This window comes from Spodoptera frugiperda, chromosome 17, assembly GCF_023101765.2.
Source record: "Spodoptera frugiperda isolate SF20-4 chromosome 17, AGI-APGP_CSIRO_Sfru_2.0, whole genome shotgun sequence".
Classification (NCBI taxonomy): domain Eukaryota; kingdom Metazoa; phylum Arthropoda; class Insecta; order Lepidoptera; family Noctuidae; genus Spodoptera; species Spodoptera frugiperda.
This window is the reverse complement of record NC_064228.1, coordinates 5,298,072-5,322,998: the sequence shown is the minus strand read 5'-3', so window position 1 is coordinate 5,322,998 and position 24,927 is coordinate 5,298,072. Positions and strand designations below refer to the sequence as shown.

The following is a 24,927-nucleotide window of genomic DNA, read 5'->3' as shown; positions in this document are numbered from 1 at the left end:
CATCTAATTTTATCGACAAAAGTCGGGAGTCGAAGGGGTCGAATCCCCTCCCCCTAAAAGTTATGGCTATTTTAATATTATTTTTACTTTTTTTGTTATCAAAGGTTGTATGCGTCGTAGAATCAAAAAGAAAAAACGACAAACGGTAGTTAATAACCTTGGCTAACTAATTCAATACTTTTTTCATATGTTTGATGATGTTTTAGTGAGAAAAAAAATCATTTGTGAATTATTTTTACCGAAAAATCACTATTTTTTAATATTTTCAATTAGGGGTTCAACCCCCCATATTATTTTTGATGAATCGTTATAATTAGATCTAGTCACTCATCCCTCACGGGTTAGAAGTCCCACCCCTATCACATTGTATATGTCCTGTATCGTTCAGCTATTCTTATACTACGATAGAAAGAAAGAAAGAAAGAAAATACGTTTATTTGGCATAGACAGGAGACTACAAATATTTAAAGTTACGAAGAAAATAAAAAAAAAGTTAATAGGTTTTTTTGATAGTTTGTTTTCCTGAATGAAGTTCTGCACAGAAAGGAGTGGAAGGAGGGTAGGGAGGCCTTTGGCTTGCAGTGGGATGATCGCGGTTAAATATAATATGAATAAATAAATCGGACTCCGAGATTAAACCTGAGTGCTTTTAGGATCGAATTTAATACACTTAAGTTGATTTAAATCCATTATAATAAGCAGTACAATTATTTAAACCTACTTAAAATCTTTTTTTATTTTGCCATGTCGCCTGTTAGTAACCGATCTAATTCTACTTACGGCGTATAACTCTTCTGCTGTTCCATCTTCTCCTTGAAGTCCTTGGGCAGCACCCAGCCATCGTTGTTGGCGTCGATCTCCTGGAAGCTGGCGCTGGACGTCAGGTCCTTCAGCTTCAGAAACATGTCGAAGTATTTGAGGATCAGCTCCACGTTCGACGCAGACTCCACCAGGGTGTCCACCATCTGCTTACCGATTGTGCCTGGGGAGAGTGGTGGTTAAATTGTTAAAGACGTATTATTACCCCTTATTTTTTTTTTATACTTTGCCTCACATTAGGATTTTCTCCTGCGTCGTGGGTGCGTTTACAAACATACAATTTCACATGCACATGACACCCAGACCCGAAACAATAATTTGTGGATCACACAAAGAGTGTTCCGTGCGGGATACGAACCCGCTACACGTTGCACGGCAGCCAGTTGCCCAGCCACCGCGGCAATCGTGCAGTCAATAATAAACGAAGGGTAAGGCAGAAATTCTGATATGCAGTGTAACACCCATTTACATTTTTTGAGTGAGTTTATATTGCCTTAAGCTGAATATAATTCTAGGCTCCGGCTTAAAATGCGTTGTTTTTGTAATATACCAAATAGTATGTACTTTGCTTAGGCAGGGAATCGAACCCGAGACCTATGCTCGACAGGTAGAAATCATTGTCAGTGATAAGACCGCCTTTGTGCTCATTATCTTAATTATTGATTTTTTTTTATTAATGGTGCTTTTTTTGAGGGGTGAAAATCATCCAATGACTTCTCCCATCTTGGGCGAGGCGGGAGGGAGCGTCAGACTCTTACTGACTAAAAACCACCCCATTCCTACTCCTGCTTTTCGAACCAGAGCCCCGGTAAACCCGCTAGGTAGTCCGCATCTTATTAATGGTGTACAATAATTATTAATTTATCTATCTATCTTAATTATTCTATAATCTAGATAGCCGTGAAACGGATTGACACAAAATAACAACTGAAAACTTACCGTTAACAACGTTTCCTTCCAACATGGACAGCATCATGGTGATCATGTCCTTCTGCAGGTTGAGGAGTTCCTTCAAGAGGTCCACCTGAGACGAGTGCTTCGACAACTTGTCCTGCATGTGCGAGAACAGGAACAGGAAACCGCCTACCGCGTCCCATAACCTGGAGGGTAGAGAGTTGGGTCAGATTTTGTGTGAAATAAAAGGTGAGATAGAGAAGAATTGATCATAAAGAAGGAAAATAGGGTTCAATTTTAATAGATAGATAGAAAAATGCCGCCAGCTCTCCCCATTTTTAACTCCTCTTGAGGTTAGTGATTATTAGCAAATATCCAGACCAGATCATGAATTTTAAATTTTCCGATTCGAAGATTGAACCTTACACCTATATTTCAATGGTGCGCTTATAATCTCCCTTCCCAAGAAGTTATCTATTCACTTATCCTCTATCATAATCTAATAAAATACCTAACGCGACGTCATGCGTGAGCGATCTAGAAGCGAACGCGAAACGGTGCGGTGACTCGCGAATTCAACGCAATGTGGTGTGAGAAAGCCACCGCACTTCACGTGCGGTTGGCCACATAGGCCGCGTCAATACATTTTGACAGTTTGTTGTTGTCGCGCAGCGCCGCACCGCTTCTAGATCGCTCACGTAAGACGTCGCGTAAGTAGATATATAACGCCCTCCCTCAAAAAATATGTTTAGCAATGCACTGCAACTTTTGCAAACTTTTCGATCACAAGAAGAATATTTAAGTAGTGTATATGTTACCTAGAGTGTGCCAAAGCCTGTTGGTTCTGCGTACAAGGTCCCTGAATGACCTCAGTGAGGGTGTTGAACACTTGGGACGCGACTCCTATCGCCTTGAAGAAGTTCGCCTTGCCCGCCGGGTCGATTAATTCCTGTAAGAATTGATATTTTATTGTAATAATTAATTTTATTGGTAGGAGTGCCATGCTTTTTTCAAGGAGGGAAAATTATCCAATGGTTTCTCCCACCTTAGGCGAGGCAAAGGGAGTGTAGGAGTCTTACTGATTAAAAACCACCCTGTTCCTACTACCCTTTGAGCTGGACCCTCGGTAAACCCGCTAAGTAGTCCCCCATACTGGGCCACCATCTGTGGTGGTCTGACGGCTCTCGGTGCGCGCGGAACGCTCGGCGCCGCACGCTATGTATGCTAGTGCGGTAAGCTACCCTTGCTCGTGGCACTTCTGGGCCGGCTCGACCGGAGTGATACCACGGCCGAATAGTGGCGTGAAACAACGGCTTGTGTTTCAGCTCTGGTATTGCAGGTCTCCGCGCTAATTAGATACCACCAGTAGTACCGTCAGTCCGTTGCTCCCTTCAATCCTATAAAGACTACAGTACCTTGCTGGAGTAATGCCAGTAGAAGTCCATGATGGACTCCTGCAGCCGCAGCAGATAGTCCACGGTACAGATGACCACGTTCACATAAAGACTACAGTACCTTGCTGGAGTAATGCCAGTAGAAGTCCATGATGGACTCCTGCAGCCGCAGCAGATAGTCCACGGTACAGATGACCACGTTCACATAAAGACTACAGTACCTTGCTGGAGTAATGCCAGTAGAAGTCCATGATGGACTCCTGCAGCCGCAGCAGATAGTCCACGGTACAGATGACCACGTTCACATAAAGACTACAGTACCTTGCTGGAGTAATGCCAGTAGAAGTCCATGATGGACTCCTGCAGCCGCAGCAGATAGTCCACAGTACAGATGACCACGTTCACATAAAGACTACAGTACCTTGCTGGAGTAATGCCAGTAGAAGTCCATGATGGACTCCTGCAGCCGCAGCAGATAGTCCACGGTGCAGATGACCACGTTCACATAAAGAATACAGTACCTTGCTGGAGTAATGCCAGTAGAAGTCCATGATGGACTCCTGCAGCCGCAGCAGATAGTCCACAGTACAGATGACCACGTTCACATAAAGAATACAGTACCTTGCTGGAGTAATGCCAGTAGAAGTCCATGATGGACTCCTGCAGCCGCAGCAGATAGTCCACAGTACAGATGACCACGTTCACATAAAGACTACAGTACCTTGCTGGAGTAATGCCAGTAGAAGTCCATGATGGACTCCTGCAGCCGCAGCAGATAGTCCACGGTACAGATGACCACGTTCACATAAAGACTACAGTACCTTGCTGGAGTAATGCCAGTAGAAGTCCATGATGGACTCCTGCAGCCGCAGCAGATAGTCCACGGTACAGATGACCACGTTCACCGTCGTCGTGTTACCAGCTTGTGTTCTTAAGTAATTCTGCCAGTCTGTTATACAAATATAATATGTAGATTATATGGCGACGCATAAAGAAGATTAGTTCTCAATTTTATTTGTTTTTAAACTATTGAACTAAAACTTTTAATACCTAAATGATTTGCAATAAAATTACGCGGTTAAAGTTAATTAAACTAAAGTGAACCATGGCGGATTTAATTAAAGCTAAGCTAAGAGTGCTTTTCGACTAAAGATGTGCTATGCTATGTTGCTGTAGATGCGTTTGGCTTTCGCCAATGATATTGTTTGGTACTCATAGCTTAGCACTGGTGGGAACGGACTCAGCTTAGCTACGTTTTTATATGGAAAGAAGTTCATTTTAGAAAGAGAACTCACCCAAGTTGTGCCTAAACTTATCATAACATTATCACATTATCGTTGCTGCAGTTGCAAAATGGACTTTGTGACATAGTTTTAAAGTTCATTTTCAAAGAGTACTCACCCAAGTTGTGTCCTTCACAGGTAAGTTGTATGAACCTGAAGAGTGCGCAGGTGAACTCCGCGTCGTGCATGTTCTTCTCACCGGCCGCGCCTTCCAGACCCACTCCCAAACCTGGACAGCCGAGAAGTTATTAAATAAGTCAAAAATTTGATTAGCGATATATTAAAAAAGGGCCAAATTAAAAGTACCTTTAACCGACGAGCATGCATGAAAAGACTGATGACTGTTGATGAAGCGAAAGAAGTGTGTAAGAACCGTGGCAATTGGAGTTCCATTGTCTCTGCCTACCCCCATGGGAGACAGGCGTGAGGTTATGTATGTATGTATGTCAAAAATTATAGAATAGAATCAGGCGTTACTTTGCGGAAATAAGTCATGAACAATACAATAGATTTTGAGATTTAATTCCTCTTATAGATGTATTTTTTAACTGACAGTACCTCCCTCAACAATACAATTATTGTTAGTGTAAGACAGAATTATTTAATACAGCGGCTTTGACCACGTTCTTGCGATAATAATTACCCCATGTGTTATTCTACACTATAATCTATCTCTGTACATAATTTCATCCACATCTGTCTAATAGTTTATTCGTGAGAGATTAACAAACATACATACATTTATACATTCTCAAAAACTTTCTCATTAAATAATATTGATAGGATTTTATCACATAGAATTTTCTTTTTTTTTACGATTCATTCGTAAAATGATATCACCCAAAGAAATATATTGTTTTAAACATTTTTCAGTCCGTATGTGAAGTCGCGGGCGAAAAGTAATTCAATCAATCAATCTATCAATCGATCAGTCAATCAATCTATCAATCATCACTCAATCATTTTATCAATCATCACTCAATCAATTTATCAATCATCACTCAATCAATTTATCAATCATCACTCAATTAATCAATCGATAAATGATACAAACCTTCAGCCTTAGTATTCCTCTCGAAGGCGTCGAGATCGAGCACGGAGCAGGAGTTCATGAGCCCAGCTATCGAGGTGAAGAAGCCGACGTCCTTCTTGTCTTTCAGGTGGTTCAGCATACCCTGGGGAAAGAGGAGTTGTTGTCATCATTGCTATTTATTTTTAAACGAATAGGAAAACAGGTTTTCTTTTGAGTTATTATTATTTATTTACTCTTAAATATTTTTTTTATAGTATTTTAATAGCAATTTTCGACGTTTAGTATCTATACTATATTATATTATACGGATATAATAGGGTAGATAAGTAATTTTTTTTAATGTCTAGTAGATTATTATAAAATATATTTTCTCACGGAAATAAATACTTTCGAAGATTTCGATTTGAAATATTGCGTAACGTAACTTGTATTGTTCATTTTATACGTAGAAACGATGTATTTGCTGTCACTCTTAAACTTTGAATCGTTTTATATAAGTACTAGCTTCCGCCCGCGACTCCGTCCGCGTGGATGTCGGTCTTCGCGTGGATGTCGGTCTTCGCGTGGATATCGGTCTTCGCGTGGATGTTTTATTTCTCCATTTTTTACCCCGTTCCTACTTCTGCTTTTCGAGCCGGAGCCCCGGTAAACCCGCTAGGTAGTCCGCAGCTCCGGATCAGGCATCAGCCGTACCGGGCCCCATCTGTGATGGTCTGATGGCTCTTTGAGGCGCGCGCGGAACGCGACGCGCCGCACGCACGGGTCTGGTTCTGGTCGGGCGGCGAGCTACCCTTGCTCACCGTCCGCAGACCCGCACTTACGGTGGCCGGAGATCGTCGCGCGATCCCCGACGCCCGGAGTGTCTCTCGCGACGGCTGGGGCGTGAGGAGGTTTGTTCTCTCACGCGCCCCGCCTCCTCCTCCAGTTGCTATTAATTTTTTCAATATTTTCAACGTACAGAATTGACCCTTCTTCAGATTTATTATATGTATAGATAAAACTACATACCTATAACTACTATAATTAATAATACCTATACCTATAATTAATATAAGTACTTACGCCTTTAACTACTTAATATAAACTAAGTGTAATTAATGTATATCTTTGGTGTTTCTGTACCGATTTCTATGATTCTTTTTTTATTAAATAGGTAATAATGTTAACATTTTTTAATTAGGAATGAATGAGTGTTATAAACGTAAGAATAGGTAGACAAATATAATCAGAAAGCTCCGAACTGCTAAGCTATCGGGAGTTATACGTGTTATTGTGAGTCAACCATAAGAGATAGACATTTGCTGTCGTGGAATATTTTGTAAACAATTTTAAGGAGAACATTCCGTGGTACATTATTTCTGTGTATCTTTAACCATTAAGGCTGCACACGCGACCGACGCTTAAAAAATGGAGTAAGTTCTCCGGTTTTCCCAACTTTTCCCTTCACTGCTCTGCTCCTATTAATCGTAGCGTGATGAAAAGTATACTATAACCTGCCCAGGAGTATGAAGAACAATTGTACCAAGTTTGGTTGAAATCTGTCGAGTAGTTTTTGTTTCTATAAAGAACATACAGACAGACAGACAGACAGACAGACAGACAGACAAAAATTTTTCTGATTGCATTTTTGGCGTCAGTATCGATCACTAATCACCCGCTGATAGTTATTTTGGAAATATATTTCATGTACAGAATTGACCTCTCTACAGATTTATTATAAGTATAGATTGTTATCGACAAAATAAAAAAAAAAAACATATCTAATATTTTTTCATTACCTAACTGACAGACTAAATAGATTTTTAATTTTCATACCCCGTCATTAGTTCTATTATCAACAAAATAATTAACTTACCATCTGTATATCAATATTGCCTCCCCGAAGTATGGAGATACCCAGTTGTAGAGTCTTCATCACCATCTCGCTCGGCAGACCCTTGGACGCGGATATATGCAGGAGCACCATCTCTGCCACCCCCCTGTTCGCGAGGCGAGCTTGGTGGAATAGGAGCTTCTGTTTTTCCATTTCTTGTTCCTGTTTGTGGAATATTGTGATAAATTTAATATTTGGACTGTTTTTTTTGCCAAAATTAACGCCCGAGTACTGAAAAGCTACTCAATTTTAAGTTGTACTAAAATATCGTGCTATCTCTGTCTTTTATAAAGAATTGATACTGACAGAACTAGTCTTGAGAGCATCTTAAAATTGAATAGCGTTTGAGTATTCGGACATAAGTCTCTTAAACTAGTTTCTTACCGATAGTATTAGTCTACTTTACGTTTAACTAAACGAAACGAGAGCGCGTTCGACGGTCTGATAGGCTGGTGTAAACTAATTAACCAATGAGAGAGCCGAACGCGCTCTCGTTTTGTTTTTGTTCGATGTAAAGCAACTCGTACTATTTTAAGGGTACTGATTGGCCAGCTAGAATAAACCAACCAATCAGAGCGCAACTCGTGCTAATAGTACTCTTCTTATTGGACTAACGCAATAAGAAGGTGTAAAATTATTTTAAGTGCTAAGTCAGAGCCTTTCTACCAAGGAAACATATGTAGTTAAATTCTTATTCAATCTATTTCTTAATACATACCATAAACATATCCACAGTTTTCTGCATGCAACAGATAAATTACTTTTCAATAAACACTCTCTAACAATAAGCTCAAAATAAGCAGTTACTGTCAAAAAGTAATCTTATGTCAAATACTATAGAGTCGATTATCAAATGTTTTTACAATTCAAATTATTTGCTTATTGATTTATATCGCCGTATCCTCCTTTTATTCTAAAATGGACTCTATTCTCCACACAATAGAGCTCTAATTACTACTCACATGTATACTGGCTCTGCCTTCATCCTCTGCCTCAGCCTCACCACCCCCCTCTTCTTCTTCCCCGCCCCCTTCTTCCTCCTCTTCTCCGCAGGACTTAGCTATGATGTGTGCGTACGACATGTAGAGGGGATCCTCCTACAAATTAAATTGTAATTTTAATCTGTCACCAGCTACAGCCTGCGAGACTCTTCTACACGGTTTGGTAAAAGCGGTTCACCATGGTTGGAAGGCATATTGGATGTGGTAGTTTAAGAAAGGTTTTTCAGAGTGTTACTGGTCGATCACTCTGACATAATTCTTTTTTTTGTATCGTCCTGTTTTTTATTCCCGAAGGCAGAGGTGTACATTACGGCACGTAATGCCACTATACAATGTACACCCATTTTTCACCATTAGTGTTTTAAGTCATATGTAATAAGGGCCAGCCCAGCCTATTGATATAATATACAATTTCAGACTCCGTGATACTACAGAGAAATTTTCGAAAAACTAAAAAAAAAATCCAGTAATACTTTGCCCGACCCGGGAACCGAACCGAAACAAGCAGAAGGTCTCCCTTCTGCTAGTTTCGGTATGAGAATTGGGTCTCCCTTCTGCTGGTTTGTTGAATTTGAATGCATTCTGTCTGTCTTTTCTCCACCAAACATATAATGTGTCGTACCTGCAACGCCCCGGACCTCTCAGTCATGGCCCCCCTGCAGAAGGTGGTGACCAGCTGCGTCAGAGGGTCCGGCTTCTCTCCCTCCTCCTCACCGTCACTCTTCTTGAGCTCAGCATCTTCGAACGATTGCTGGAAAACGTATTAGGACAATATTAAACTAACAAATTAATTTATAAGATCAGATTAACTTATGTTTTTGTACAAACTGGAAATAAATCTACTGTTGTTTCTTTTTGTTTAGTATTATTTTACTACCAATACTCGGTACTACAGTTTTCCGCTAATATAGTCTACATGTCTTTAAAAATAGAACTATAAAATTTAAAATGAATAATCAAATTAGGACAACTAGATCCAGAAATCAACATCCTCAAAAATAGTATTACAATAAAGCGAACAGACAAACTATTCTTCTTTAAGGTAAGCGTCCACAAGCTCCCATCGTACGCATCGTACGCATTCCGTATGACGTCATCAGTACGCATCGCATGTAGGCATTGCCGATGATGCGGTCCGTACGATGCGGATTAGTGGACGCAGTTGTATGAGTGTCAATACGAGACAAACTAAAATCCGTTGCATGCGATGCTTACGATGCGGGCCTGTGGACGCGGACCTTTACTGTGTGTTCACTTACCGTAAGATCTTCGATCATAACTTCTTGGCCAACATTCTCCTCTTCGAGCCAGAGCTCGTAGTATGTTCGAGCGAATATATTACACGCTCGGTGTCTGTTGGAAAATAAAAAATATAACTTATATTGCAATGATAGAATATAAATGTGAATCGGTTATTAGCTGGTTTAATACAATCCAGTAATTTGCGTGCTTTTCCACCAGAGTTGTGCTATGTAGCTATACTACGAAAATGCTAATAGATAAGCTGTGAAACTATGTGACTGATTATACTCAGCTATATAGCTATGCGAGGAAGATGCTCATGTTTGTGTATGCGATGTAACGATAGCAGGGAAACCTTGCATAGCACGCATTTTTTAAAATAAAAAACATAGCTTAGCTGAGTCCGTTTCCACCAGTGGTAAGCTATGTGTACTAATGATTATGATTGATGGAAGCCAAACGCATCCAAAACAACACAGCATAGCACATCTCTGGTGGACAAACACCCTTATTGATTAGCTTATTTAAAAACATCATGCACATACATAGATGTAGTTCATTAAAGTTTAAATTATGTTCGACGATGTTATGGGCCCCTGGTGTGGCTCGAAACTAGTCGAGTTACCTAGCCTTCATAACGTTTAGTTACAATTGGCTTGGCTTAATTTTTTTTTTATTTCTTTAGTATAAACCTACCGACTCATCTTATAAAGATGTATGGAACGGAGACAGGCTATCGCCGCTCTCTTTCTAGCGGCACAAAGCACTCGCTTCCAAACATCGGAGCGCTGTCGCGGCTTCGTCGCCTAGTCCATTCCAAAGGCAGCATGCGCAATCATACTTACGTACAACTTTTTATAGTTAAAAGCAAAAACAAAATTCGGTTAGCAATGTAACATTGTTTGACTTTCTTTACAATTTATAAATTTAATTTATAAAGTAAAGATAACACGCAGGTAAAAGTACCATCCTTTTTTTTGGGGGAGAAAATTAATTCAATCACTACTCCCACCTTGGGCGAGGCGAGAGAAAGTATCAGACTCTTACTCACTAAAAACGACCCCGTTCCTACTCCAGCTTTTCCAGCCAGAGGTAGTTAGCCGCTAGGTAATCTGCAATTCGGGTTGTTTTGAATGTAAGATCTCTGACACTCCCTCTCGCCCAGCCCAAGGCGGGAGAAGTCATTGGATTCAAAACAAAGCATTCAAAACAACCAATGCATATCGAGGCACGTATGAAGAAAAATCATGCTAAAACAAGTCTCATATTTTCCAAGTCACTTTCAGTTAGTAAATTATTATATAATATGGCTGGAAAACTAATTAACGCAATTTAAACTTGCTCCTGTTAATTATTACATCACACTAAGGTTAGAATCACAACTTAACACACGACAACATCACGCTATCCACTCGATAAAGACCTCGGCAGAGAATGTAGCGACGTTTGCCTGAAGCAAGCGATGACGGCTCGCTTACGTTGGATGGATACCACTGAGCGGTACACGTTCTTACTCATTTGTTGTGGATGATCAATCTATTGTAGGGTAAAATGTATGTTTAAATTGTTATTCTGAGTTTTATTAAAACCAAGTTTTTATGTCTCTTACAGCATTAACTGCTGAAAGAAAACTGTTGAAGGCAAATCCTCCGCTAAGCGTCGGTCATCAGTGACCGACGTGGCGGTTAACGTTAGGTTAGGTTAAGATTCCAAACTATACTATTTTCGCTTTGAATAATGATCTAATAGCCATTTTGATTCACATTTTAAAATGGAGACTGTTTTAATTTATATTGGCTTAAACAAAACTGCCCAAAAATTAATCAATTTTAAAATCTACTGCACTGTTTTAATTTCTCTTGATAAACGAGACTGTTCAATTTATTACCTTTTTCAATCTAAACCTTTCAATCAATCTACAATCTTAAAATTAAATTGTACATTCATCAATCATCAATCAACGAATAGAATCAGATTTGTCTTTTTTTCATAAACTCATTCAAAATCAACCAAGAGACACATAATCGTAAATTAATGAATTAATTTACTTACCATATGCAATCCAAACAGTACTTTGCTCATAGCAACAATCCTTTCCACGGTGTCATCAATTATTTTAGCTTTGTTCTCGGCTGTCTCAACAGTAATATTCGTTTTACTCTTAGACCCAAGTTTGCTGTACAAGTAATGTTGCCAGGACATCTCATCAGCCGGGTCAATCTTGTCTGGTAATGTCAATTGTGTTTTCGCAAACTCTGCTACATCTTGTTCAGACATTTTCTGTAATTTTATTAATCCATATTTGTTAATTAAATTGTCGCAAGTATGGTGGGCTTAGAATTAAATAAGTGGGGTGGACTTTGGCTCGTGGAAAGGGGTGCAGTAATTTGTGGGTTTGCTGTGCCAGGTGTGAAGCTTAGCTAGCTGATTTTACAATGTATGTAGTACTGCTATGATAGTCCGGTCATAATAGATTATAATAGTGGTTTAATATTATGTCTAATTGAGACAAATTGCTTGAGTCAAGTCTTCATAAACACCATGTATGCAAAAAACATTCTGGTATTTTTGTTAATTTGAAATGTCTATTTTGATCGGACTATAAATGGTCGTGGTGCCATGATATACAATTCTCAATATTTTTCCTAATTTATAATTTGAGTCGGTCTTCAGTTTCCTTGGTCTTTTTAATTTTCGATTTAGTTCCCAGCTGGTGGCGCTAGTTATACATTGAGTCCTTAGTAGCCCAATTATTTACTAGCTAATATATTATAGCTCCAATTGCTTACGAATAAGCTATTTACTATAAGAGATAATGCGGTTTGCAAGTATACATATAGTGCAATAAGAGTCTATATAAGCCAGGGTAGTGCATGTTAAATGCATGGCTGTCGAAGAAAAAATAATATTAAATAAAATTGAATAGGTACTGATCAAATATACTTACACCACAAATTATTAAAGGTTAAGTTTAAAAACCTGAAGACAACATTAGTTAAAACTATTTAATCGTCGTAAAGGCAGATGTATATTATATATTATGCCATGTTATGTGCCTGGTATATGGCAATAGGCTCACCACCTATTACATGGGACTTACAATATAAATTGTGAAAAGTAAATTATTTAAATACGCAATATGGACTAGTTGCCAAATTAGTTAGTTGGCTAAACAGGCTAGTTGCTCCATAAATCAACTAAATTAAAGTTATTAAAAACTCATAATTTAAAGTCATTTTACCAGTTGGGTAAAATTGTTTAATCTTTCAATATGAACTTCAGTAGAGATTTTGGAATTTGAATACTTAAAATAAGTATCTATACTCTACAATCAATTTTCTACCCCCAACTTCAACAATACGGTATAAAAATATAATTGATCAGTCTCTAAATTAAAAATTAACTTAAAGAAGATGGTATTAATGAGGATGGTGATTACCTTGAGTGTTCCTACCTTCAGGAACCTGTCTTTACAATGTTGTACCAGTTCCTGTTCTCGTCCTGCGAAGAGATTCAGGCCTACGGGCAGAAGTCTCTTGAGACAGGCCACCATCAGAGAAGCCTGGACTTCCTTGTCTTTATCTCGCTTCTTGTCACGGTGCTTCTTCTTTTTCTGTATTTTTTGTAATAAGATTATTGTTAGTAGTTGAAGTAAATTTTATTGGAATGCCAACAACAACGGTTTTCTTTTACAAATTTGGAATATTTAAAATACTGTCTCAAGCAAAATGTTTAAAAATGTTTTTTATTCAATCATTTATTTGGCGTTTACAATGCAAATTTAGTAATTTGCAAAGTTAACAACGTTTTTATTAAACGTTAGCTGTTGTTGGTATCCATTTTTGATATAATGATGCAGTTGAATATCGTTTTGAATAACTACTTTCAGCTATGAAATATGTATCTGATCTATATAAATTTAAATTATGTATGAACTTTAAATTAAATGTAAGTATCTAAAAAATTAATCAACTGATGTTTCGATAAACCAAATACAATCTTGTTCTGCAATGACTAGACTTTATATCACACTTCAAAAAGTACTTTAACGTCTAGTATGTAAGTAGTACTTTTGCCTGCACATTACACAATACTACTCTCAATTTCTGTTTTAACTAGAATTGTCTTTTCACACACTGCAAAGGGTCAAATCTTTATATTGTAACTTGTAATCTAATGGATTGATTGTAATTTATGTATAAAAGTCAAATAAAACAACAAAAGATTTAAAAATGTCTGAGAGTAAATTAAAATTCAAGATGTAAAAGAGAAAACACGAGAATAATAAAGAAATAAAACAATACAGAAGTAAAATAAACATGGACAATGAAGTAAGAATAAACATTACAGATTCTTACACAAATTCAGACAAGGAAAGACATAAAAAGAAAAAAATAACAGTCTGTGTGTAAAAATGTACAGTACACAATCTATTAAACGATTGATCAATCATTGATGTATCAATCATAAAGTTGATAGACGGGATGATAACAACCAGTCAAGAGTACTTTTATGAAATACCGAAAACGACACATTTCTATGATTTTCGTATTATTATGATCATAGATGTGACGTTATAACTTCTTATTTTAACTAGATAAATACTAAATTTAAAATTTTAATAAGAGTACTGTTATTTTTAGGTACTCTTATACCGTATGGGGAAACCTCTTATGACTTAACTTAAACCACATAATTATTATCATGAAAAATGAGGAAAATAGCCCCAGTAGTTAAGCCAAAAAGTATATTCTTCTCTTTGAGCCCTCTTTACAAATACGCCATTATAACAGCCGCGGCACGTGTACTTTTAATTATTTCAAGATTAAATTAATTATTTATTTCGTTTGAAACTTTCAATTTCTTAATTTCCGTAGAATTATTTAATTATATTATGTTTCTGTGGACGTAAACGACTTGTAGTTTCATTTAAGTCATATGAGTTATCTCCATACTGTATACAGCGTGATTTTGTTATCACCTTCCAAATTTTTTTTGAGAGTTAGGTATCATTGAATCATTCCATTTTTAAATAAATAAACTTTTTACAAAAAAATATAACCAACTTCACAGAAGAATATTGGTTAAAAAAGTCATTTTGATCCTTTTAATGTTTTTTTTAACCGTCTTTCTTCAGTAAAGTCAGCGTTTTTCTTGTAAAAAGTTTTCTTTATTTCAAAAATCAGGCTGTATAAAATTGGGCCAGGTCAAAATAATTGAGTTGTTGACTGAGTCATCATCCCTGTTCTCGAGGACAGATAAAGTAAAGAATAGATCAGTATATAATATTGTACACGTGATCCAAAACCTGTATTTCATCTTGATCCTCATATTGACGAATCAATGTCTCTTGAATACTTACTACTGCTTTCATCTAGAGGTAATTAAGTCACTGTGTATTAGTACTGTCAATCAATTAATTTAGCAATTGGTTATATGTTTTATAGGTGACTGCAGGTTTGAACATGTTACAATAGGTAAAATAAATAAAAAACGCCCTTCTATTATAGCAAATAGTTTCACTTAGAGGACTGACAGACAGACTGGCAATTTTTATCCTTAAATCACCTCCTCAAATACACGAAACCGCGATTGTCGCGAAATTCTGCTCATGAATAATATAAGCCTCTAGCATGGCTTGAAACTAGTCGAGTTTGTACACGTAGTACACGAGTAAGCCACTAACATAATAATTAATTTAGTATGTTTCATGAAAGTTAAAATAATAGTTAAAGGTAATTAAATGTTCAAACCTGAAGACACGCACGTGTTCCATTTTTTTTAATAATAATGTTAAGTGTTGGTATTTAAATTTAAATAGTTTTTCGATTAGACATCGCTTTAAAGTTTCAATTTAATCTTTTAAAAATATTAATCATATCACTGTATTACTGTTAGCAAAGCAGTAAATTAATTATTCATTTTTATATTAAATTATTTTGTGTAAATGTGTCAAAATATAATTATCATTTGTAAAGAATTATCTATAGAATAAAAATACCTTGCCACCGGCTTGTGGAGTACCGTCTACGACTGCTGTTACCCTTCTAGTTGCTGTTGGCATAATCAGTACCTGTTTCACAAAGAAATATTTGTTAGATACAAACGGTACAGTGAAACTTTGTAAGTTACCTTGATAAGTGAGAAACCTTCACAACTGGAACTCATACTGAAGTCCCAACACATTGGCACTGAATTAACTCTATTAGTAAGAAAAATCAATTCTCTTTATCTGGGATTTATTCTTTCGATTTATTATCATAGGTCTATAACTGAAAAAGCAAAGGAATTTTAAACGCATAAAACTCTGTAACTGAGATAACATAGTTTTGTTTGCTTACTTATTCTTATTATAAATTCTTAGAATCTTGTACATATATGACATTCACACAATTACAATATTGTAATGTATAAAACATTATATCACGATCAATATTGAACCTGGAGATCGAAACTTAACATTTTTACTACTATTCACCGTAATGAACCGTAGAAAGAACTCAGTCCTTTAGGCGAAAAAACCCGTGTTTTAGACTCTACACAATTTTAAATTGAATGATGACTTACCATGTTATCAATCTCATTGGCTGATATGAAGTTCTGCTCCTCTTTCAGGAAGTACTGACTCTTGGACCAGATGTTGAAAATTTCAGCTACGTGGTTGTAAAGCTCTTCCGCCTCTGCATAAAACAGAAATTATTTTATTAACGATTGATTGACATATCCACGAATATATGGTAATGAATCTAGCAAAAAAAAAAAAAAATATATTGAGTTGGAAACTTAGGTAGTTTCCAACTTACTAAACGTCTATACTTACACTATAAGAATATCGTAAAATAAAAAACAAACTTTATATTTTATTGTATTGAAAAGCCAAAATAATTTAATGATTTTTGACTGAAGAGCTGCCCTGATGATTGACAAATCTGCCAATTGATTAATCAATCTACCAATCGATTGATCAATCAACAAATAGATTTAACGATGTTTACTGAAGAAGTCAATCAGTAGGGTCTGATTGACAAATCTGCCAAATGATTGACAAATCTACCAATCGATTGATCAATCAACAAATAAATTTTCCATACCTGGCACGTTGTTCCTGAGCCAATGATTTCTTTGCAAGTCCACGTATTTGATGAGGAGTGGGTAGAAGGAATATATGTCGCGAACCAATAGCTGCCAGTCTTCTTGGATTTGAGATTCTACTTGAGATGTGTCGTCAGTTGATGACTGGAAGAGAATTATATAATTTATACATCGTTCCTTTTTAAAATACCGGCCCGGCAACACTCCTGAAACTCCTCTGGTGTTGTGGGTGTCCATAGCCGACGCTGATCGCTTACCATCAGGTTATTCATCTACTCAATTGCCTCCTATTCCATAAATAAACTTACCTTAATAAACCCTCTCAAGCTCTCCTCCTTATGGAACATATTATCGGTCCTCTTTCGGACCCTCTCAGCGAGAGGAAGGAAGGAGTCCCGGAGTAGTTCCTCTGAGCTGTTGATGATGATCTGCTGCGTATAGGTAGCTATGCGCGTCATCCATGGAGCGTTCTCGTTGCCTATATTCTTCTTGATGAGCTTGAGAACGTTCTTTAGAAGTTGGTTCATATGTTCTGCTGTCACCATTGTTACGTGGTTGCTGGAAGAATGAAGAATTGTTGGATTTTTCTTTTATATAAAAGAGTTTTTGTGGTACTGAATAAGTTACTGTATCTTAGGTTATGACTGTCACTATTTTGAGCGTTATATAAATATTTCATTCTAGCTTCTGCCAGCGGCTTCGCCCATCTTCCCGTGGATAAAAAGTCCAAACATTCACATTTATAATATTAGTGTGATTGAAGACTAATCAAATGCTAAATTACCTTTTAAACCATTACCAATTAAATTAAACAAAATCTTTTAATTTTAGTCATAGTTACACATCTCATGCTTTCTCAGCTATTGTATGTTGGCAGAATTTACCAGATTCATCTGATCATCAATGTTCCACAATTTATTACTTATCGAAAGCGTTTAAACCTTCTATAGAGAGTGTATCCACATATTTTTGGGAGTGTATAAAATTCTTCATTGTTGGATGGTCTTCAAATATCCATACTAACTTTATTATGATAGTCATTAATTCCTATCCTATTTAATGGGTGTACAAGTTTCTCCACTTACCCTCCAGTAGGAGTGACATTATCAGGTCCCTGTGCCCACCAGAATGGCAGATAAGAGCAGAGTAAAGGTAGCACCACGTCGATAATATGAGGAGCTTCATTGTAAGTCTTGTCTGATTCCACGAACTGGTCTACTTCACCCAGAATAGTTTCTAGCGTCGGCATGCACTGTTCCATTTTCTGCATTATGTCTAGAAACATAGAGTTTAAATTTAGTTCTATGATGGCTGGCTGGGATAATGAGTTCTTCAGAAAAAAGTAGTAGTTTGCTTTTTAAAAATTATATCGAGACACACTAATGTAATATTGAGTTTTTGTCAGTTAAATAAAAGGTCTGAATGTAAATAGGTCACAAAGAGTGAGACTATTTTATTTTATACTTTGCCCCACACTAGGATTTTCTCCTGGGTGCGTTTACAAACATACCCAGACATGAAACAACAATTTGCGAATCACACAAAGTCTTGCTCCATACGGGAATCAAACCCGCTACACGTTACGCGGCAGCCGGTTGCCCAGCCACCGCGCCAACTATGCAGTATGTTGCTAAATGCTGTATTTTCAGGACATTATATCGGTCCTGGTGTAATTTGGAAGTACCTAGGAGAGTTTATCTCCAATAGTCTTTAAATTCGCAAATGCCTTTCAGACTTACCTTGAGCCTCCAAAGAGTGGTCAGCGATCCTGTTCAGCAAGGAGAACTGATTGTGTTTGTTCAAGTGGGGCTCCAAGAACGCCACGGGGAATGTCGAGCTGAACGCTCCGAGACACGAACCCTGGACATGTCATATACCATGTTAATTATCTTAAGTGTTGAGAAAGTGTGTCAACAAATAAGAGAGAAATAACATTTAGCTTCACCAAGAGTTGGATGGTGATAAAATCAAAGTCAACATTATTTATTACAAATAGACCAGGAAGCAAATATAATAATATTAAAAATGTATGTTCCAAAGTGTAGATTCCTATGGAGAAGAAATAGACACTGATTAAAAAAGAGTAAGTATGGACTTTCTCTTGTTCATTTTCCTCCATAGAAATCTTCATTTTGGAAGGAGCAAATAGTTTCACTAGAGGACAGACTGACAGAATGACACTTTTTATCATTAAATATTTTATTTTTCTTTTCACAGGATTAAAAACATGTTTCTCAGATAATAGGGAGAATGACTAATTTTTATTTTAATGTCCGTCTGGTAGACTATTTTAAAACGTTAGACACGTATTTTTTATTTTCGACGATATATACTGATTTGAAATATCGTGACGTCACTTTTGAATACGCTTTACACTCAATAGTGACGAAGTTAGTTCCCGCTCCAAAACTTTGACTCGTTTTATGTAAATATTGTTTTCTTATACGATAAAATAAAAAATACGTGTGTACTGTTTTGTCATTACCTAGCTAACTGACGGACTAAATAGATATTTAATTTTCATACCCCGTCATCATTACCCCCATTGACTTGACAACTCAGAAGGAAAACTTACCAAAGCCGGTTTGTGCCTCTCGATTTCAGTCTTGAGATATTTTCTGTCGTGTGTGAGGGATGCGTCAGTGCCCAACGCGTACAGTGAACCCAGCATCTTGTATGAGGCCACTTGAATCTCATCCACTGGAGACAATAACAGAATGAATTAATGTAGAACTTGGGATCGGTTCATATCTGACGGAACAGCGAAATCCTTTTTAAAAGGCTGGCACAGCACTTGTGCGTCCTTTGGTGTTGCGGGTTTATATGGGCGTTGTTGATTGCTTACCATCAGGGGACACGTAAGCTCGTTTGCCCCATATTTCATAAAAAAGAAACATGCGTCGTGTATTATCGGTCGCGTAATGCCACAACAGACAAATGTATAGAAAAACAATTGACCGTTCACACTCAACCGATTTTACGTTAGTACGACCGATGATACGCTTGACGTATCGTAGACGGTTACAATATTTTTTTGTCATAAAATAAACCATTTTTTTAGCAAATTCCCAAATATTACATCATGTAACATAGACAATACTTTTAAACTTATTGTCAAGAAGAGATATTATGACAGGAATAAATAAATAATTACCTCAATAAGTATATATAAATGTAATGTAAAAAGTTTTATGTATAATGGTCATAAAATTATATTAAATGTCATTAGGTGTAAATAAATCAATAAAATAAAAGTATAAATATATTTGTTGTGCTGCTCACAAGGCTACATCAGAAAAGTCATATTATTCGGAAAGCATTTGAAACATTGCGAAATGATCGATAAAACGTGACGACGACGTCTGAAAACAATTTCGTTTATCGTGTAAAAAATATTATTTTTAAATGTTGTTTTACAGTGCGCTCTTTGTGTGTTTCTTGGTTGTTCTGGTAATTATTTGATTTAATTTATTTTAACGTTATTATACTCAATGGGAATTAATTTAAACCACATATTTGTTATCGTCTTGGATGACAACATACGAAAAATGGGCGCAATAGGCCTGCATTTTTCTTTTTGATCTAATTTGAACAATCTTTACAAATACGGCATTGCAACCGACACATGTCCGTAACATCCCTAGACAACCTACAGCATTACAGCACTTGATTAACTTAATCATTAGAATTTAATGAAACATTTTTTTTGGTGGAAATATGACTTAAACTTACAACCCTATAGCAATTAGCAGTGCTATATAAATGGCACAGTACCATTAAAACACAAACTAACCAAATATTGCACTTTTAGGCTTCCGACAATACAGAAGTAAAAAAGGCAGAACCAGACAAAATAGAAACAATATTCGCTGACGTCATTAAAAACATTTCACGGGTCAACAACGTATTACAAGAGCTTATCAATAATTATGAACAATTACAAAAAGTATACATATCTCAAGAGAATTTTGATAGACCAGAATTGTCAAGTCAAGGGGACACTGAGCACTCATCTCAAAATATCAAAAAGCCAAAGACACCTACACCTTACGTGCATAAACAGGCAGGTACACGAATGATACTATCAGACACCGAAATAGATAAAACCACCAAAGGTAGGACTGATAAAACGGTTATAAAAAAAACGACAGCGTACGATCCCACGGCTTTATCAGATTCTTCTGACATGGAAAAAATTATACAAAGAGATGTTAAAAAACTCAAACAACTAGAAGAGTCAAGAAATGTTAAAAAAGCAGCTACAGATACACTCGCAGCAAGTATACCGCAAAGACAGCCAGTAATACATCCTAACTTACACAGTAAAGAAGATAAAAGTAAAGAATCTCAAAATACAAAAATAATTTTCATTAACACTCAAAAGAAAGTGAGAGATAAAACAGACAAAGAGCCAAAAACAATGGGTGAACAGACAGTTGACGACAATTCTATGAAATTAAATCCGAAGTATGATACGAAAGATATACTTAATAAGGACGAGTTAAATAGTAATGTGAGACCACAGAATGTGAATGATAGAAATATTTCTAGTATCGTAATAAATAAATTACATTCTTATTCTATCGACGGTCTAGGAAAACCGCTAGATGTAGAAATACAAATAGGTGTAAATCCAGAAAATTCAAAAGACGTAGAGAAGCAACGGGATGCAGATAAAGAAAGAAATCAACTAAATTCAAAGTATTTAGTAAAACAAGAAATGCCAAGGAATGTAGATAAATTCAGAAAGGTAACTACAGAAGATCCAAATGATCCAGATAACCAAAGAAATTATGCGAGTCCAAGGAATGCAGATATTATAAAGAGTCCAGACAACCCAAGTAATAGACACAGAGAATCAGAAAATCCAAGAGGTACAGGAAATTTATCTCATAAAGAAGCCCTCAAAAGACCAGGAAATCAGGAACATCCTATTTATTCAAAAGAATTTGGTCACGCTACGGCTTCAGAAGAAAAATATGTTTTGACCGACGATGATGAAAGCATTCATATAAATAAAAAACTCAAAACTGTGAATAACATTGCAGTATCTCAAATTGAAACAGCTACGTTAAGGACTCATGTGGATAATAAATCTGCTCAGGTTCACATTTGTATAATATCGTAAGCTCATAAGTTTAACACCGATGTCAGTAGAGAAAATTCTTTCGAGGACCCCCCAAATTATTTCTTCCTCTTTATTTATGCTATGAGTTCAATGTAAAAGGGTCTGACCAATTTGCCATATAACCGTTAATTTTTTTATGGTATAAGCTGGTAAACGCTGATGGTAAGCAATCACCGCCACCCATGGATACCCGAAACAAATTACAAGTTGCCTGCCTTTTCCCCAAAAGGAAAGTTTAGGAATTTAAGGGTTGTTGTTTTTTCACGTCGGTTTTCTGTGAGGCCGTGGTTCTCCCACACTTAAACATTTGCACGATATGATTATACAACAGTCGAAAATCTAGCTTTTCAATTTGTATTTTAATATTATTTTACAGAAAAATCAAGGAGACACGTCTTCAGATATAAGCGATGATGACGATGCGTTGACTAAAGACATGTTTAAAACCAGTGTGCTACGCCAAGCCTATGGGGACGCCTGTCTCAAGCTTGTGGTTCGGAAATGTTATCGGGTAAGTGGTTTTTGAAAACGTATGCCTCGTAGTTTAGTTTTTGCTAGTTATATTAGTAGTCCCGTTGTGACAGAAACCAAACCATTGTCCATTGGTCACATTGACCACATTAGTCAAATTGATCCGAAATCTCGTTTTACTGACTACTACAGCAGTTCTTGTTGACTTTATTGTGTATCATTATCAATCAGGCAACGTCTACATCTGAACAAAGGCCTCTCAACGCTTGGTAGGAGATTTGTGACTAAAATAAGATATTGTAGGCCATCTTTTAATCAAAGTTCGTAGTTTTGGGACATATTCGGATCGAATGTTTGACAAGTTTTGATTAATTCATTTCAAGGCATGCAAAAAAGTTTATGTGACATCCTGCAAAACAACTCATTGCAAGTCTGACTTAAAAGAAATATTCCAAAGAAGTTCTAGAACTGGTTGTATCAAGGAATTTGTAGACAAGAAAGAAGATTGTGATAGTGATAAAAAGCACGCATTTCGAGCTGGAGAGAGCCGTGAGAATCTTTTAGTTTACACTTTATAGATCGGGTTAAGCCCCAAAAACATAAATGTTTTAAGGGTAAATTCAAACATCGCACACATAGAAAAAAATTATGTATTTGACGAAGCGAATTCCTCTTTATATGAAAGAGGATAGTTGGTTCGTGTTGAGTTGAATTTGCCCTAAAACTGTGTTTCAAATTACATGTAAAGTTGATGCCATTTTTGGGGTAAATTCTACCTCAACAGCCCTTTTTTATTATAGTGACCTTGAATTTTGGTTGACATTATCGGTAACTTATGTGACAGAGCTAAAATAATGTTCGCTAGGCCTTTGTTCAGTTATGGACGTAGCATCAAAATAATTGTTCTAAATGCATTTTTTCTCTGTTAAAGGCATGTAAAGCTACAATAAAATATTCCTGTAGAGCGGTCCAATGTAAGAGCGAAATAAAGTCGTGTTTCAAAAAACGTTACAAAAGTGCATGTGACAAGGTGTTTGAAGGCACTCCAGGCGTTGATTTGCGAAAATTAAACCGTGAGAACTATTTTCTTGTTTTTTGCAATAACGTCCATATTTGAACAAAGACCCCAGCTTTGTCACTCAATTTTGAGATACTGGTTATATGTATTTAAGGTCGCTTTTGTGAAAACTATATTATCCTACATGGTCGATTTTTGTTTACGCTTCCGAGGATATAAGAAAACGTTATTATTATGACACATTACAAATTGAGTTATTTTGTGTATGCGTGGATTAATTTAGTTTAACTAATTTACTTTCTACAGTGTGGGAATTCGCACTTCTTTCTTTTGAAGCTTCTTGACTCACGATATAATCCAATGCACCTAAATTATTTTTTCAGCCGACGGTCTTCATGTGGATATAACAAGAGAAGGCTATCTAGCAGTAGCCTGTCAGCCACAAACTGGTACCGGACTGGTAAGGCTAATTCTTCGTAAATAGTATTATCCAATTTTCGCTCCCCCAAATGACTTTACCGCCAATCGGCACCAAGTGTGTGTGAGCAATGCTTCGGCACTTATTGGCTTCGGCTCAACCGGAGTGATGCCTTACAGAAAACGGTAAACCTGCTGACGGATCACCTGATGCCTAAGCAATTGCCACCGCCCATGGACACCGGAAACACCAGGAGTTAGGGTTTGGGAATCCGGTAACCTCAATCACACAACGCAAGCGTAGTTTCATATCGGTTTTCTGTGAGGCCATAGTATCACCCCAATCGAGCCTGCCCATTCGTAGCGATGCATGGCCCTCCCACACTAAAATGTTCTAAAATATTTCCTTCCACAGTCTGAACTTAGACGACACCTACTCCCAAACAAAGGTACAATAAATGCAAGCAACGTGAATTCAAAAGGCAATGATATCGAACTAAACTTACTGAGAGATCGTTACGAGAAGGCCTGTCAGAAACTATCCCGAGGTAAATGTACCACAGCTTGCAATTACGCTCAAAATGCCACATGTGTCAAATTTGAATGCGGGAAGAAGTTGAAGAAGAATTTGAGAAGAAATTGTAAGGCTAAATGTAGGATAGCTTACTCTAGTACTTCGAAGAAGAAGGGTAGTGGCAGTGGCAGCGACAGTGGTAGTGATAGTGATGATGATGATTCAGGCACTGATGATTCGGGTGAATCGGAGAGTGAGTAATCGGCGAATTGATTTAAGACCTTCTTGAGACACGATTAAGGGATTTTGATCAATATATGGCGCTAGTGCAAACATCTCGGCTTCGTCCAATAGGGAATTAGCTAATGTCACGCCATTGGACGTTAAATTTTTGTAGCAGCAGTGATTGGACAAAAAATCTCTTTCTACATTTCCGCCATTTGGTAAGCAAAAATACGGTAACTCATTCGTGTCTCATGTAGTAGTCAAAAGGATGGAGATTAAAAATGGTCTTTCCAAGTTTGGAAGAAGAATTGATAAATTAGTTTGTAGATATAGAAGTAACAATAAAATAGTTATACATTGTTGATTTTACATGTCTTTTACTTTCAAAACAGTAATGATTAACCCTGCGTAACATTGATCCTTCATTTAATATCCTTTACCAAAAGACCAATAGGATACCTTGCAAGGATTACCGCGTAAAATAAAACTTTAAGTTTAGACTTTCCAACGTTTGTATATATAA

The 24,927-nt window shown here is 36.9% G+C and overlaps 2 protein-coding genes across 39 annotated transcripts in view; one reads left to right on the top strand and one right to left on the bottom strand.

Annotated features, from left to right (window-relative positions):
* LOC118276673 (ryanodine receptor) overlaps positions 1–24,927 on the bottom strand; it is a 186,386-nt gene that overhangs the window by 17,963 nt on the left and 143,496 nt on the right. For 19 of the 37 annotated variants that reach the window (XM_050699832.1, XM_050699830.1, XM_050699836.1 and 16 more), the window contains 20 exons: positions 19,207–19,331; positions 18,371–18,491; positions 17,717–17,906; positions 16,940–17,189; positions 16,631–16,775; positions 16,107–16,219; positions 15,541–15,612; positions 12,979–13,152; positions 11,592–11,819; positions 10,963–11,075; positions 9,557–9,650; positions 8,920–9,048; positions 8,259–8,393; positions 7,279–7,458; positions 5,445–5,565; positions 4,509–4,619; positions 3,929–4,056; positions 2,532–2,662; positions 1,759–1,919; positions 781–982 (listed from right to left, as the gene is read on the bottom strand). In XM_050699832.1, coding sequence (XP_050555789.1) covers positions 781–982; positions 1,759–1,919; positions 2,532–2,662; positions 3,929–4,056; positions 4,509–4,619; positions 5,445–5,565; positions 7,279–7,458; positions 8,259–8,393; positions 8,920–9,048; positions 9,557–9,650; positions 10,963–11,075; positions 11,592–11,819; positions 12,979–13,152; positions 15,541–15,612; positions 16,107–16,219; positions 16,631–16,775; positions 16,940–17,189; positions 17,717–17,906; positions 18,371–18,491; positions 19,207–19,331 — 2,923 coding nt within the window. The remainder of the gene's footprint in view (positions 1–780; positions 983–1,758; positions 1,920–2,531; positions 2,663–3,928; positions 4,057–4,508; positions 4,620–5,444; positions 5,566–7,278; positions 7,459–8,258; positions 8,394–8,919; positions 9,049–9,556; positions 9,651–10,962; positions 11,076–11,591; positions 11,820–12,978; positions 13,153–15,540; positions 15,613–16,106; positions 16,220–16,630; positions 16,776–16,939; positions 17,190–17,716; positions 17,907–18,370; positions 18,492–19,206; positions 19,332–24,927) is intronic. The other 18 variants (XM_050699838.1, XM_050699840.1, XM_050699852.1 and 15 more) reach the window with 1 other exon arrangement.
* On the top strand, positions 19,892–24,760 carry LOC118276674 (uncharacterized). 2 transcript variants are annotated; one of them, XM_035595102.2, is made up of 6 exons: positions 19,892–20,081; positions 20,443–21,735; positions 22,136–22,270; positions 23,162–23,303; positions 23,632–23,708; positions 24,081–24,760. In XM_035595102.2, the coding sequence occupies exons 1-6, from the start codon at positions 20,037–20,039 to the stop codon at positions 24,438–24,440; spliced, it is 2,052 nt and encodes a 683-aa protein (XP_035450995.1). In that variant the 5' UTR covers positions 19,892–20,036; the 3' UTR covers positions 24,441–24,760. The 2 variants fall into 2 exon arrangements, with proteins under 2 accessions (XP_035450995.1, XP_035450993.1); XM_035595100.2 differs by lacking the exon at positions 23,162–23,303 and adding an exon at positions 22,614–22,779 and having other exon boundaries at positions 19,893–20,081; positions 24,081–24,759.